This window comes from Lissotriton helveticus, chromosome 8 (assembly GCF_964261635.1).
Source record: "Lissotriton helveticus chromosome 8, aLisHel1.1, whole genome shotgun sequence".
Classification (NCBI taxonomy): Eukaryota; Metazoa; Chordata; class Amphibia; order Caudata; family Salamandridae; genus Lissotriton; species Lissotriton helveticus.
Genome location: NC_136069.1, coordinates 1,695,219,402 through 1,695,236,312, shown reverse-complemented (window position 1 = coordinate 1,695,236,312; position 16,911 = coordinate 1,695,219,402). Strand labels below are relative to the sequence as shown.

General features: G+C 46.8%; 1 protein-coding gene across 1 annotated transcript in view; it reads right to left on the bottom strand.

The window, feature by feature from the left end:
• The window catches only part of LOC144774126 (extracellular calcium-sensing receptor-like), a 76,361-nt gene extending 70,208 nt beyond the window's left edge, over positions 1-6,153 (bottom strand). The window contains exon 1 of the mRNA XM_078659150.1: positions 6,062-6,153. Within this exon, the coding sequence (XP_078515276.1) occupies positions 6,062-6,153 (92 nt within the window). The remainder of the gene's footprint in view (positions 1-6,061) is intronic.
• Between the last annotated feature and the right edge of the window lie 10,758 nt (positions 6,154-16,911).

The window sequence follows — 16,911 nt, the reverse complement described above, 5'->3', positions numbered from 1 at the left end:
TGATACATATAGCCTTAAATCTCCCCATGCCTAACTAAAGAAAAAACTAATTATTGTGTCCTTGTGTAATGTGGGAGAAAAGATAGCAAAAACCCTTAGAGCTATTACCTGCCAAGACCTATCAGTTAACATTCTAACTTCCAAATCATATCACGCAGGCCCAGCTCCATCCTGGATTTGGTTTAATAAAACACATATGAGCTATAAATATTGCGTTCCTCAAAATGTATCGTAGATTTTGCTGGGCTGAAAACAAAACTGTGCCAGCTCAGGTCTGCCAGGAAATAAACACCCAGGGCCTTATTTATGAGAAGTGACGCATCGCTGCGTAAAAGCAGTGATGTGTCCCTTCTCTGTGCACCCTTCTTGCAACAGCAATGATGCGCCATATTTACTGCATGACGCATCATGTCACAAGGAGTTACAGATACGTCAGTATTTCTGACCTATCTGTAGGCGCAAAAGTGACGCATTGCTGGAGTGTGTCACAAAAGTGACACAACTCAAGCAAAATGTCCTTTCACATGGGGCAAGCCCCATGTGAAAGGGCCTGCGTCATTCTAACGCCTGCTGTGAGGCAGGCGTAAGATATTGACGTATTTTCCCTCTATAAAATATTGCAGTGAAATCTGCGTCAGTTCTACAAGGCTTACTTACGTGGAAACGCCCCCCCTGCATACATTATACCTGGCCCAGGGGTTTACAAAGTGAAGCATCTGCTTAGATGCATCACTTTGTAAATATGGCGCACTAGGAGGCATGTTTTACGATGCTGATGCGTCACAAAAAATGACGCACAGGAAGCAAGAAACTGTCGCAAGGCCTCTTAAGTAAGGCCCCCAGAACTCAAAGGCAGAAATAAATGACTACCTAAAACATGCAACTCATTCTCTCCATGTAGGAAACCTATAGAACCTGAGATAAAGAATTTAGGATGCCTCAATGGAATCAACCGGTCACTCTCTTCACAAGAGGATAAAGCAACAATGGCGAAGAAATCTTATGCCTGGCAGGTCATTCATTCTTACAAACCTTTAAAACCTCAGCTGCATTTCGACCATGGATACCCATTTCATTTCAAGGTAGCATTAAAGCACCTGCATTTTAGGGACCAGCCAACCCTGGACTTAATCCATCCATGAAGAGAGTAACTGAAGGGGATCAATGCAGGCTTCGAGGGAAGGGAAGGGAGAGGAGGTCTGTCTGGCCTTACTCCTTGAAAGAAGAACATTACTGAGGGACCCATAGTTCCAAATAGAATAAGAACTTGTAGGCAAACACTCATGGAAGGACTCAGCCCAGACACACACGCCTGAATATAAGGGTAGTCAGTACAGTACTGACTACCCTAGTAGTCAGTACAGTAACTTGTGGCAAAAGTAAAGGCTTATGCCGAGCAAGACTGAAATGTATTTATGAACTGAATTAGCTAGCTATTGGTCCCTGGCGACACACTTAACATCTTCAGGAATATTCTGTAGACCTGACATGAAAAACCTTTTACACCAATGCACCAGTTGCTTTACTGTGCTGTTTTTATTGTATTTGTTTTTAATGTGTTTTCATGTGTAATGGGTTTGATTAATAATGCACTTTATTAAAAAAAAATCTGTAATAAACTGGTCTTACACTCACATGATATCATGTCTGACACTTCTTTACGTACTGCAGTACGTTGTTCTGACCCCTCACAAGAGATGTACTGTGACACTTCTATACATACTGTTACAACAGTCGTTCACACATATGATCTCAGCTGTGACACTTTCATACATACTGCAATAAACCATCCTTGCCCCCCACAGGACCTCAGCTGGACACTTTCATACATACTAAAATATTAAATCATTCTTACCCCTCACAGGATCTCAGCTGTAACACTATAGATACTGTGATAAAATGTTCTTACCCCTTACAGCATATGCCTGTGTCACTTCTATACATACTGTCATAAACTAGTCCTTCACACTTATGATCTCAGCTGTGACACTTTCATGCACACTGAAATAAACCATTCTTACCCCTCACAGGACCTCAGCTGTGACACTTTCATCCATACTGAAATAAACCATTCTTACCCCTCACAGGACCTTAGCTGTGACACTTTCATCAATACTGAAATAAACCATTCTTACCCCTCACAGGACCTCAGCTGTGACACTTTCATCCATACTGAAATAAACCATTCTTACCCCTCACGGGACCTCAGCTGTGACACTTTCATCCATACTGAAATAAACCATTCTTACCCCTCACAGGACCTCAGCTGTGACACTTTCATCCATACTGAAATAAACCATTCTTACCCCTCACAGGACCTCAGCTGTGACACTTTCATCCATACTGAAATAAACCATTCTTACCCCTCACAGGACCTTAGCTGTGATACTTTCATCCATACTGAAATAAACCATTCTTACCCCTCACAGGACCTCAGCTGTGACACTTTCATCCATACTGAAATAAACCATTCTTACCCCTTACATGACCTTAGCTGTGACACTTTCATCCATACTGAAATAAACCATTCTTACCCCTCACAGGACCTCAGCTGTGACACTTTCATCCATACTGAAATAAACCATTCTTACCCCTCACAGGACCTCAGCTGTGACACTTTCATCCATACTGAAATAAACCATTCTTACCCCTCACAGGACCTTAGCTGTGACACTTTCATCCATACTGAAATAAACCATTCTTACCCCTCACAGGACCTCAGCTGTGACACTTTCATCCATACTGAAATAAACCATTCTTACCCCTTACATGACCTTAGCTGTGACACTTTCATCCATACTGAAATAAACCATTCTTACCCCTTACATGACCTCAGCTGTGACACTTTCATCCATACTGAAATAAACCATTCTTACCCCTCACAGGACCTCAGCTGTGACACTTTCATCCATACTGAAATAAACCATTCTTACCCCTCACAGGACCTCAGCTGTGACACTTTCATCCATACTGAAATAAACCATTCTTACCCCTCACAGGACCTCAGCTGTGACACTTTCATCCATACTGAAATAAACCATTCTTACCCCTCACAGGACCTTAGCTGTGACACTTTCATCCATACTGAAATAAACCATTCTTACCCCTCACAGGACCTCAGCTGTGACACTTTCATCCATACTGAAATAAACCATTCTTACCCCTCACAGGACCTCAGCTGTGACACTTTTATCCATACTGAAATAAACCATTCTTACCCCTCACAGGACCTCAGCTGTGACACTTTCATCCATACTGAAATAAACCATTCTTACCCCTCACAGGACCTCAGCTGTGACACTTTCATCCATACTGAAATAAACCATTCTTACCCCTCACAGGACCTCAGCTGTGACACTTTCATCCATACTGAAATAAACCATTCTTACCCCTCACAGGACCTTAGCTGTGACACTTTCATCCATACTGAAATAAACCATTCTTACCCCTCACAGGACCTCAGCTGTGACACTTTCATCCATACTGAAATAAACCATTCTTACCCCTCACAGGACCTCAGCTGTGACACTTTCATCCATACTGAAATAAACCATTCTTACCCCTCACAGGACCTTAGCTGTGACACTTTCATCCATACTGAAATAAACCATTCTTACCCCTCACAGGACCTCAGCTGTGACACTTTCATCCATACTGAAATAAACCATTCTTACCCCTTACATGACCTTAGCTGTGACACTTTCATCCATACTGAAATAAACCATTCTTACCCCTCACAGGACCTCAGCTGTGACACTTTCATCCATACTGAAATAAACCATTCTTACCCCTCACCGGACCTCAGCTGTGACACTTTCATCCATACTGAAATAAACCATTCTTACCCCTCACAGGACCTCAGCTGTGACACTTTCATCCATACTGAAATAAACCATTCTTACCCCTCACAGGACCTCAGCTGTGACACTTTCATCCATACTGAAATAAACCATTCTTACCCCTCACAGGACCTTAGCTGTGACACTTTCATCCATACTGAAATAAACCATTCTTACCCCTCACAGGACCTTAGCTGTGACACTTTCATTCATACTGAAATAAACCATTCTTACCCCTCACAGGACCTCAGCTGTGACACTTTTATCCATACTGAAATAAACCATTCTTACCCCTCACAGGACCTTAGCTGTGACACTTTCATCCATACTGAAATAAACCATTCTTACCCCTCACAGGACCTCAGCTGTGACACTTTCATCCATACTGAAATAAACCATTCTTACCCCTCACAGGACCTTAGCTGTGACACTTTCATCCATACTGAAATAAACCATTCTTACCCCTTACAGGACCTCAGCTGGACACTTTCATACATACTAAAATAATAAATCATTCTTACCCCTCACAGGATCTCAGCTGTAACACTATAGATACTGTAATAAAATGTTCTTACCCCTTACAGCATATGCCTGTGTCACTTCTATACATACTGTCATAAACTAGTCCTTCACACTTATGATCTCAGCTGTGACACTTTCATGCACACTGAAATATACCATTCTTACCTACCCCTCACAGGACCTCAGCTGTGACACTTTCATCCATACTGAAATAAACCATTCTTACCCCTCACAGGACCTTAGCTGTGATACTTTCATCCATACTGAAATAAACCATTCTTACCCCTCACAGGACCTCAGCTGTGACACTTTCATCCATACTGAAATAAACCATTCTTACCCCTCACAGGACCTCAGCTGTGACACTTTCATCCATACTGAAATAAACCATTCTTACCCCTCACAGGACCTTAGCTGTGACACTTTCATCCATACTGAAATAAACCATTCTTACCCCTCACAGGACCTCAGCTGTGACACTTTCATCCATACTGAAATAAACCATTCTTACCCCTCACGGGACCTCAGCTGTGACACTTTCATCCATACTGAAATAAACCATTCTTACCCCTCACAGGACCTCAGCTGTGACACTTTCATCCATACTGAAATAAACCATTCTTACCCCTGACAGGACCTCAGCTGTGACACTTTCATCCATACTGAAATAAACCATTCTTACCCCTGACAGGACCTCAGCTGTGACACTTTCATCCATACTGAAATAAACCATTCTTACCCCTCACAGGACCTTAGCTGTAACACTTTCATCCATACTGAAATAAACCATTCTTACCCCTCACAGGACCTCAGCTGTGACACTTTCATCCATACTGAAATAAACCATTCTTACCCCTCACAGGACCTCAGCTGTGACACTTTCATCCATACTGAAATAAACCATTCTTACCCCTCACAGGACCTAAGCTGTGACACTTTCATCCATACTGAAATAAACCATTCTTACCCCTCACAGGACCTCAGCTGTGACACTTTCATCCATACTGAAATAAACCATTCTTACCCCTCACAGGACCTTAGCTGTGACACTTTCATCCATACTGAAATAAACCATTCTTACCCCTCACAGGACCTTAGCTGTGACACTTTCATTCATACTGAAATAAACCATTCTTACCCCTTACAGGACCTCAGCTGTGACACTTTCATCCATACTGAAATAAACCATTCTTACCCCTCACGGGACCTCAGCTGTGACACTTTCATCCATACTGAAATAAACCATTCTTGCCCCTCACAGAATATCAGCTGTGACACTTTCATGCACACTGAAATAAACCATTCTTACCCCTCACAGGACCTCAGCTGTGACACTATAGATACTGTAATAAAAGTTCTTACCCCTTAGAGCATATGTCTGTGTCACCCCTATACATACTGTCATAAACTAGTCGTACACACACATATGATCTCAGCTGTGACACTTTCATCCATACTGAAATACACCATTTTTACCCCTCACAGGACCTCAGCTGTGTCACTTTCATCCATACTGAAATACACCATTTTTACCCCTCACAGGACCTCACTGTAACACTATAGATGCTGTAATAAACTGTTCTTACCCCTCACCTGATATCAGCTGTGACACGTCTATGCATACTGTAATAAACTGTTCTTACCACTCACAGGATATCAGCTGTGACACTTTAACACATACTGTAACAAGCTGCTCTTACCCTTCACAGGATATCGGCTGTGGTTCTTCTTTGAATGTAAGTTCAGGGGAAGTGTAACCGGAGTGAACAACAAACACTCCCCCTAGTGTCATGTCTCCTTCCTGGTGATAGGAGTTCTGCTTCCACGCTTGAAGTTTGCAGGCTGATGGTAAAGCACTATATGTGATACAAACTAGAGAAAGAACTGCCAGCATATGAATAAAGAATTCCATTGAACTGGCCAATAGCAAGTATTTCTGTGGGAATGTGGACAGAGAACAGGCATGCACAAGTCTTCAAGAGATAGTGTAAAACAGAAGGTTTACTTCACACAAACTGTCTTCCTTCCTCCGCTCTTCGTAATGAAGTAGTAAAGTAACAATATGTGGCAGACATTTGTTTTGGAGTGGACATTGCAGTGCCCTGATTTGTATTTGCACCCTTTGTGCATCACTAAGTCAAGGTGGTTACTTTTAAAGTCTTGTGAACATCCCCAGCTGACTTCCAGTACCACTGGGAAATGATGAAAACTGTAATTTGAACCCTATCATTTGCAAGTATTCCAAGTTAGCAATTTTCCATGTTCCCTTTCAGGGGAATATAAGCCTTTCTAATAATAAAGATATGTATTTAAAAATAAGAAAAAAATAACGTGTTGTTCAATAGTAAATGGGATGCAGCGTTCTCACGTGGGAATATCCACTGTGTTCTGATATCCTGGTTTTCAGATTACGGGACAACACAAAAGAACATCTAGAGAGTAAGGAAGTGTACCTGGTACGTGTCCCTTTCCGTGGATTATATACAAAAAACAACTTGGACAAGTCCTTTAACAGGTTAAGGTCATGGTTGTCGACCTATACCTTGGTTGAGGAACAGAGACAATAGGTTGTTGTCTTAAGAAACCCCTCACCCACCTACCTAGTATGTGGCATGCTTCATCATCGGGGTCCAACTGGATTGTCGAATGCAACCCAGCTGTGCTTCGATGCCTGATTACAGCGGAGCAGGTTGATTTGTGAAAAATGAAGTGCTATGTAAAGTGAAGTTAATTAATAAAAATGTCTTTAGGAAATGCCCTTATAAATGTTTTAATTGTAGGGTCCTAGAGCAAAGGTAAAAACATAGTTGGGACATATATGAGGTGTATATGTGCCTTAATTTCCCTAAAATAGGTGTAGGTCAACTAGTTTCAGTCTTCTATGCTAATCAGAAGGCTTTCTTCAGGACCAAAAAATAGTGCGTGTGTCCAAAAAGTTATGAGAGGCCACTGGGGTGCATATATCAGCGCACACCCTAAAGTGCGTTGTGAATGTGGTGGATCTTGTTACTTACAGATCCTGCACAAAGAGTATCTGAAAGGAAAAGGATGACAATGCAGCATGTATATAGATACAATCAATGTCATACATGTACTAAGTATCTGTGCTCCTCCATGCGTGGGGTTGTGGAAACTAGGCTGCACAAAACGAAATAAAGGCACCATGCATGTGGTAGCATGATTTGCATGAATGATGAATAGCTTGAAATAACCCTGCGTGGGTACAACTTCTTATATTTTGTGCGTGTTTATCAATAGAGGTCCACTTGTCGCATATATGGCACAATTTGTGAAATTAAAACCTTACACTTTAGTGATTTCATGGCGCGTGATAAACAGAGAACACAATAAAAATAGATCAGATCACAAAACGGGACTCACTGACATACAACATAAAAGTAAGCTCACATTAACTCCTCGTGAGGGCACAATTAAAGCGCTCACAGGCGCTTTTGGGCACAAATACAGCGCTTACAGCGGTAGGACAAAATAAAGCGCTCTCAAGCGCTAGGGGTCAAGATGCAGCGCTTACAGGCGCTGGAAGCCAGCAAAGTCCAGGCAAAGTCCTTCAGCAAGGCAGGGGGGCAAAGCTGGGCCCAGAGCCAGCTCACCGGGTCTCCAGGCAGGGAGACAATCCAAGTGGCGGTCCTCCTGCCCAGCAACAACAGCAGCCCCCTCAGGATCCTGGAAGAGAACAGTTTGTGTGGGGACACAGCCCCATTTTTATACACCACATTCCTTTGTCTGTAGGTGCAGGGTGGGCGAGAAACCAGTCGCAGCTGGTTTTGGAGCACCCTTGATGCCCCAACCACCCCTTTCATTCACTGGGGAGGCTAGGGTCGTTAGACGCACCACGGGGGGCGGAGCCAGCATTGTGTGGGGAAAGCCCAGCCCCATCAGGAACCAGGTGCACTCCTCCCCAGCCATCAGCATGCTAATCTCCACTCTCACCACCGGGCAGACCGATCATGACTCATGGAGCCTGGCATCCCAGCCTGCTCCAGCCAATCACACGCCAGAACCTTCACAGCACACACGTAGCCATGTCTAGAAGTGGTACTTCCGCACAAGACACAATCATGCCACATACATCATTGCGAAGCATTTAATCACACAAGTTCACACATACCAAACTCGAGCATGCACACCTCACGCATCAGGAACTACCAGGGACACAGACATTCCCCATGCATTCCTATGGGAGGGCAGGCCTATCTCACAACATGCACTCAAAGTGCGCACGCACTTTCCCCTGGGACACAGTGAAAGTGTGCAGAACCCAAAAATCACGATCACCAGGTCACTATTAAAAGCAAAAAGTTTAGGGGTGAACCTGCCAGAAGGGCCAAGTCCAACACAACCACCTTCCAACCAAAACGCAGGGTAGACCAATCACCACCGTGATGGACTTCCCTGCTTGGGGCGATAGAACACGGACGCGGGCCCGCAACTGCAGGGACACCCTCCTGTTCTACGCCACGGTGAACCCATGGAATTCCTTCTAAAACCACTGTCTGGAACAACTGGGCTACCCCACTGGTACTCCCAAGCTGTCCGCGGCCAGGACCAGGCCCTGGGCCACCCAGGTGCCACCGGTCCTTGCCTATTCGCAGAGCGGGGGTAGTAACCTCTGGCACATAGGAGCCATTCTCCACTCTTCCTGTCTGCAAGACAGGACTAGACTGCCACTGGTTCTCCAGCCCAGGGTCGTCGGGCCCGATTCACAGAACTAACTTAAGACAAAATCCTAAACTTACTACTTTTGGTATTCACAGAAGTTAGGATTTTGTCTTAAGTTTGTCTTAAGACAGACTTAAGACAGACTTAAGACAAAATCCTAACTTACGTCCGTCTTAAGTCTGTCTTAAGTCTGTCTTAAGACAAACTTAAGACAAAATCCTAACTTCTGTGAATACCAAAAGTAGTAAGTTTAGAATTTTGTCTTAAGTTAGTTCTGTGAATCGGCCCGTCAACCTCAGGCGGACCAGGAGTCTCGGGGAAGGCTCTCCTCCCCCTACCTCTTCTTCTAGGGTTCCTCCACCTCCGACAAGGGGTACACCTAGAACGCCATTCCAACCCAGGGCTTATCCACTCAGGTTGCACCGGGGTCAGAGGTGGGCTCTCCCATCCTCTGCACCCCCTTCCAGAGTCCTGCTCCCTACCAACTGGGGCGGTACCTCTGAAAGAAGAACCGGTCAGGACACTGGTTACAGTCGTCCTACCCTTCAGGTCAGGCTGATCCTGAACCTGGCCTCCCAACCTCTGGTCTAAAACCTTTGGTGGGAAATTTGCCTGGCACTCCAGGACTTTTGGGGATTCACACACCATCCCCCTGAGGCTGACACATGACCCATGTGTCATGTGACTGTCTGTCTGACGCAGATCTCCCGTCCCCTGTCCACCTGACAGGGCGCGAAGATCCACCAGACCAGAAGTGGTGTCACCAGGGTCACTACACGGGAACCTAGCCCAACTAGGTAGTCCCTGACCCACTGGTCCTTCCACTGGGGAACTCCCCCAATCACTCCTCACTTCGTACTCCTGTGCCCTCCCAACTGGAGTAGCACTGCCGGACACTGGAACCCCTGGAGCTCTAGTTACAGATGCTCCAGGAGATCTTCTTCAAATGGACTAACAACACAGCCTAGGTCCCCAACCTGGTGTTCCCTAAAGAAACCATCCAAGTCCTGAGGCAGGGCTTCGTGATCTGGGGACCCTCGGTCGCCCACTTACTCCTGCTCCACTGAGCCAGGCAGTAAGCCCCTACATCCTCCTCGCTATCCTGGGACCTAGCTGGGCTACACTGAGCCTCTTCCACCACGCTGGGCTGGAAGATACCTGAACCACTACTTTTGGATTCACTCACTAAGGACTCTAAAGAACCTCTGGCCCTTTCCCAGTGGTCAGCTTCATCTGCAAGCTCACATGCGACAGACAATCCACACTCCAACCGGTGTGTGCTCAACCCTGGTGAACAACAACTGAGCAGGTGCTCTTTGACAATCAGATCAAACAAGACGTCAAAATCATCTTTCGTGTGAACCTGTACCCAAGCCCACAGTGTATCACAACATTCATCCTCAAACTCCTCCCAAGACTGGTGAGACAGTTTCTTACTGTCCCTGAACTTCAACCTTAACTCCTCCTCTTGGGAAACAGGTACCAGACTGGGGGAACTGGGACTGGGATTTCCTCCACTGGAATCTATATAGCTTCCACCACTGGACTCAACCCTCCCTGGGGAATCCAGACCATTAAAACTGCGCCCAGGGGATAGTCTACCCTCCAGAGGTAATTTCTCTCTGGTGAAGGCCTTCTCAGCCTCCTCTATCCTTTCTTGCGCTAAGACCCTCTGAGTCTCTAGCTCTTGCTTTCTAACGCCCAGCTGTGCCATAGCCTGGGCATGCTCTAACCTGAGCTTTTCTAAAGCCAGCTGGTGATCCCTTTCTCTCCTCCTATCTTCCAACTCCTCTGGGGACAGGAAAAGGGATGAGGCACGGCCTCCTACGCTGCACCCAGCAAGGGACTCTCTATCTATGGGGTCCTCACTATCTGCTGGCGTCCCTGTGCTATCATTTTCTTCCTCCTCCTCAGACTCTTCAGGGTTCCCCTCAGACCCACCACCCTCATGGTGTGAGACCCGGGCCCTCTCCTCACTGTGCTCACGCTCCCAGTCCTCCTTCTGCCATTGGATTAGGTTACCCCTAAGTTGGGACTGGGTGTCTGACTCATTCACTGCAATGTCTCTCTCTTCGCAAAACTCTCTCAGTTCATGCATAAACAGACCCCAGACATTAAAAGCAGACTCCATCTTGGCAGGATGCTCACAGACACGTGCAACACATGGAGACTTAACTGTCAGAGCTGAAGCAAGAGTACCAAATTTACAAAGATTCAGTGAGCTCCCTAGAGAACTCACCCTTCACTTGTCTAGTGCCACACACTATTCATCCACACACAACCCTCCCCTCGGACTGGTAAGGCAGTTTCTACCACCCCTGATTTCTCAACCTGACCACATGTGACACAGGTACCAGACTCTGGGCGCAGGGCGGGGGACAAATGTACTTGACACAATTGCACAATGATAGCTTCAGGAGAAGAAAATATGGAACTTCAAAAACCAATAATCCCCAAAATGTGGTCATCTAAAATGCAGAGTTTTGTAGTGTGGCCAGTTGCCAGTGTGGTACAACGCAAACACAAATCCGGATCCTCTCTGCTTGCCGCCAATGTTAGAAATGGGATCCCTGGCTTGCCAGGGCTTGCGCCAAAGTCGGTCAGAGATCACCACTCCCAAGTCAGGGCAAGGGAGTTACACGCCAAGATAACCCCTGCTCACCCTCTAGGTAACGTGGCGCGAGCAGCAAGGCTAAACTTGAAGGCGATGTGAGTTAAGTATTTGCGCACGCACCCCAGCAACAACATCCAAGACCCACCACAAAGGAAACTCCACACAAGGTTATATAAAAATAGCCTTTGTATTACACCAAAACACATCAGATAAAAACACACACTTTACAATGTGCCAACAGGCACGGGCAGAATTTACAGGGGATATGTACAAGACAGGGCCACCAGGACCACTGTCAGGATTCAGCACTTTTAGAACTTAGCACTAGGTAGATTTAGCACTTAGAACATGGAATATAAATCACTGTAGCACAAAATAGAACATAAAGTACACAACCAGTAATTACTGGTAACCAGGACCTCACTAGCACCACCTGCACTAGGAGAAAAACAACCACCTAAGTATCACAATACCTGTTGGGGTATGCACATAACACATGATGCATAACATACATTCAGAGGTGTAAGAACATGGTACATGACGCATTAAAACACATTCAGAGGTGCAGGGGAGGAAAACACATGATGCTTAAAAACATTCAGAGGTGTAGCAATAACAATTGCGCAGTAATCACATTGGCACATAAATCATAAATGCGCCAGAATCACATTAGTCACCACCTGTGACTGTCCCTAGGCCAACTGGCCTTGTTGGGGCTAGGACGCCCTGTGTCCCAGAGTCAGGGGCCTAAACGTGGCAGTTGCCCCCAAAGTGCTGGGCAGCTGTGTGGGACAAGGCTGGGGCCAACGCTGGAGCCTCGCAGGCTCTTCCCAACTGACTGTCTCCTGAGCCTCTCTGACTCAACCAACAATATTGCGCCTGAGCCCCTCGTGGGCTCTAAGAAATTAATGTGGCCCTCAAGAACCTCTCTGGGCTCTTAGAACAATGTGGGCACTCAAGAGCCTCTCTGAGCTCGTAGGAAAGAATCCCCCCAGAGCCTATCTAGGCTCTAAACAATACTGCGGGGCGGGGAGCCTTCTCAGGGCTCTAAAACAAGAATGCGGCCTTGCTGGGGGAACGACCCGCTGACTGCTGGGGCCGCTCTACTCTCCCAGCCTCCCTCAGGAAAATCGGCCCTACTGGTGGAGGGGGCCGGGCACCGGCAATGAGCCCCGATGGCCTCCCTCCTGCTCTGCCTGTAATGGGCACTCGGAACCTGGCTCGGCTCTAAACAATTGACTGCCCCCAAGAGTCTCTTGGGCTCTAACAACAATTTCCTCCACTCGGGGAGCGAGCACGAGGGGGGGGCAACGTCAATGTGCCCCGACGCCTCCCCCTCCTTTGGAACGACCACTGCGCAGTCACTCACCCGGTCCTGCGGCGGCTCTCGCTTCTCCTGGGGCGGCTCTTCACGGGAGCTCCCGCTCCTCGGGGGCTCCCTTTCCACACTTATCCCTCTCTCTCCGGGGCTCAACCTCGCTCTTGGAGCCCCGGGGGGGGGGGGAAAGACCAGGCACCGTCTCTCTCTCTCTCTCTGCGGCTGCAGGGGGGGACTTCCGGTTCGTTGGTCGGGGTCGCGCTGCGATTGGCCGATGGGCCCTAACACTTCCGGGTCGTCGCGGGCAGCGCAGTGGCCCGTTTCAGGCACTTGCAGGCGGGGGGTGAATTAACCGAGGGGTGGGCTCCCTCGAGATAAAATATAAACGCAAATCTGCGAGGTGGTACTCGCTTAGGAGGGCAAGCGCTCCCCAGCGCAGGTGGGCAATAAAGCACTCCCAAGCGCTATTGGTGCAAAATAAAGCGCTCCCTGCGCTAGGGCACAATTAAAGAGCTCACAGGCGCAAGTGGGCACAAAATACAGCGCTTACAGCGCTAGGACAAAATAAAGCGCTCTCAAACGCTAGGGGTCAAGATGCAGCGCTTCCAGGCGCTGGAAGCCAGCAAAGTCCAGGCAAAGTCCTTCAGCAAGGCAGGGGGGCAAAGCTGGGCCCATAGCCAGCTCACTGGGTCTCCAGGCAGGGAGACAATCCAAGTGGCGGTCCTCCTGCCCAGCAGCAGCCCCCTCAGGATCCTGGAAGAGAACAGTGTGTGTGGGGACACAGCCCCATTTTTATACACCACATTCCTTTGTCTGTAGGTGCAGGGTGGGGGAGAAACCAGTCGCAGCTGGTTTTGGAGCACCCTTGATGGCCCAACCACCCCTTTCATTTACTGGGGAGGCTAGGGGCATTAGACGCACCACAGGGGGCGGAGCCAGAATTGTGTGGGGAAAGCCCAGACCCATCAGGAACCAGGTGCACTCCTCCCCAGCCATCAGCATGCTAATCTCCACTCTCACCACCGGGCAGACCCATCATGACTCATGGAGCCTGGCATCCCAGCCAGCTCCAGCCAATCACACGCCAGCACCTTCACAGCACACACGTAGCCATGTCTAGAAGTGGTACTTCCGCACAAGACACAATCATGCCACATACATCATTGCGAAGCATTTAATCACACAAGTTCACACATACCAAACTCGAGCATGCACACCTCACGCATCAGGAACTACCAGGGACACAGACATTCCCCATGCATTCCTATGGGAGGGCAGGCCTATCTCACCACATGCACTCAAAGTGCGCACGCACTTTCCACTGGGACACAGTGAAAGTGCGCAGAACCCAAAAATCACCATCACCAGGTCACTATTAAAAGCAAAAAGTTTAGGGGTGAACCTGCCAGAAGGGCTAAGTCCAACACTCGTGTGTATGGATTCATGGATCCTGTCACACAGGGGACTTCTCCTCAGAGAAACCACTGCACTTACGAAGCATGCCCAAGCAGTCTCCGGTGTCCTCATTTTCATTACAGTCATGGCACATTTAAAAGTCTGTCTGGCAAAAGCAAGGACAGGCATTTTCCCCATGTTTCCAATTAAATGCCTGGCACCTCAGACAGCATCCCCATGGCACGGTGCTGGCCACCCTGAAAGTGAAGGCTACAAACCTATGGTACACTCCTAGGGTACCCCCTGTGAGAGGCTAGTCTGCCAGTGACCCTCAAGGGTACTAAATTGACTTCCCTGCTCTGAAGAACAAGGTCATCATCTTGAGGCACTGTGTGCAGAATTAACACAATAAAACGGAGGCGCTGAAAATATCCCAGCACTTTATCATACCAATGACAACAGACATGCCCAAGTGAGCATGGGAAAATGTTGACAACTGAAGTGTCTAAGTGAGCATGGGACTATGAGAGGGTGTACCTCAGAAGATGTGAGGGTGAAGATGACAACAGAAGTGTCTAAGTTATAGGATATGAGATGATGGGAAAGTACAGAGGACAACAAAAGTGTCTGAGCATAGGCCGATGGGAGGCTAGAGATGACAAAAGAAGGGTTTCAGTGAGAATAGGAAGATGGAAGGCGGCATATGATACCAGAAGTGTCTAAGTGAGAAAGGGAAGATGGGATGGTGCAGAAGACAACAGAATTGTCCAATTGAGCATGGAAAGATGTCATGGTGGAGATGACAACAGAATTGGTCAAGTGAGCATGGGAAGATGGGATGGTGCTGATGCCATCAGCAATGTCTAAGCGAGGATTGGAAGATAGGAGGGTGTAGATGACAACAGACATATCTAAAAATGATTATAGGAAGATGGGACATCAGCAGTGTCTAAGTGGTCATGGGACGATGGGAGAGTGCAGATAACAACAGAGGTCTCTGAGTGAACATGGGAATATGGGAGGGTTTAGAGGGCTTTAGCAGTGTCTAAGTGATCATGGGAAGATGGGAGGGTGAAGTTGAAAATAGCGATGTCTTAACAAGTGTGGGAAGCTAAAGGGTGCAGATGACAACAGAAGACAAACAATGGAAGCTTGGAGCGGGCAGATGCTAACAGACGTGTCAGTGCATGGCAAGATGGGAGGGTGTAGATGCCAGCAGATTTGTCAGAGCATGGGAAGATTGGAAGTGCAGATGACGACAGCTATATCCAAGTGAGCATGGGAAAATGGAAGTGTGTGTAGATGACAATAGAAGCCTCGGAGTGAGCATGGGATGATGAGAGTGTTATGATTTGCAATGTTCCCCAATATAGGCACCTAAACTTTTTACTTACATTTACCTTGCCATTGTACTACTCAACGGTTTGTGCTGACCTTTTACCTAGTTAGGTGCTGCATAAATGTTGTGTGGATTTCCCCAAAAACTAGCATCATTTATTATGCATGAGGATTCTCAGAATGACAGCAGGATTGACATTTTCTGCATAATAACTGTGTATAAGATTCATCACCATTGTCATCCTCGGCCAACATGACACAAAAAGGTAGAAACCCTGAGGGTAAACACACACCATAACTTTGCTTGGGCAATACGAGAAGAAAGACTTCCAAGCAGACACACTGACACAAGACGCTGAGGTTCCTGCATGCAGACTCTCCAGAACGCAGTTGTCTGACATCCCTCTCAGGGTGTCCTTCTTGAGACCCAGATGGGGGCCTGCATTCTCTCACACCAGGTAATGGGGTTGGTTCTGTCCTTGGGTGAGTCTTGGCTAGACACCTACATATATGGTAGGTACATTTAGTTAGGGTTAGCATCATAGAAGTACGTATTGTTCCTGTCATGTATCTAAACACTGACATATATCTATTATTTAAGCACTATGTTAGAAATCTACCATCCATTTATTCTGTTGTTGCTTATAATCATTTATATCTGTTTTTGTCTTATGGTTGTTTCAGGATGCATATTTTACACTAGAATGACGCTGGTTCATAAAATGCTTATTGAAAACATCCCCATTGTTTAGTTTGTGTGTCTCTCTGAGACAAAGTGAGCACAAGTGACTGAGCAAAAAGTACTGTACTGTTTCCACAGTCCTGGTGGTGTCAGGGTTGTCAGAAACTATTCTCTCCCCGGGAAAAGCGGTCCATAGTGGCACAGTGAGCTAGCTGGTATACAGGCAAGCATATCTGATGGGGAGTCTGAAATGAGTCTGACACCACTCCCACAGTTTATGTTGTTTAAATACGCAGATCCTATATAGATTTGTAGGAACTACATGACAAGAGGGTGCAGATGACAACAGCAGTGTCTAAGTGAGCAAGGGAAGATGGGACGATGCAGGTGACAACAACAATGTCTGTGTGAGCTTAGGAAGATGGGAGAGTGCAGATAACATCATAAGTGTCCAAGTGATCATGTGAAGATGGGAAGGAGAAAATGACAGTAGAAGTATCTGAGTGAACATAGGAAGATGGGA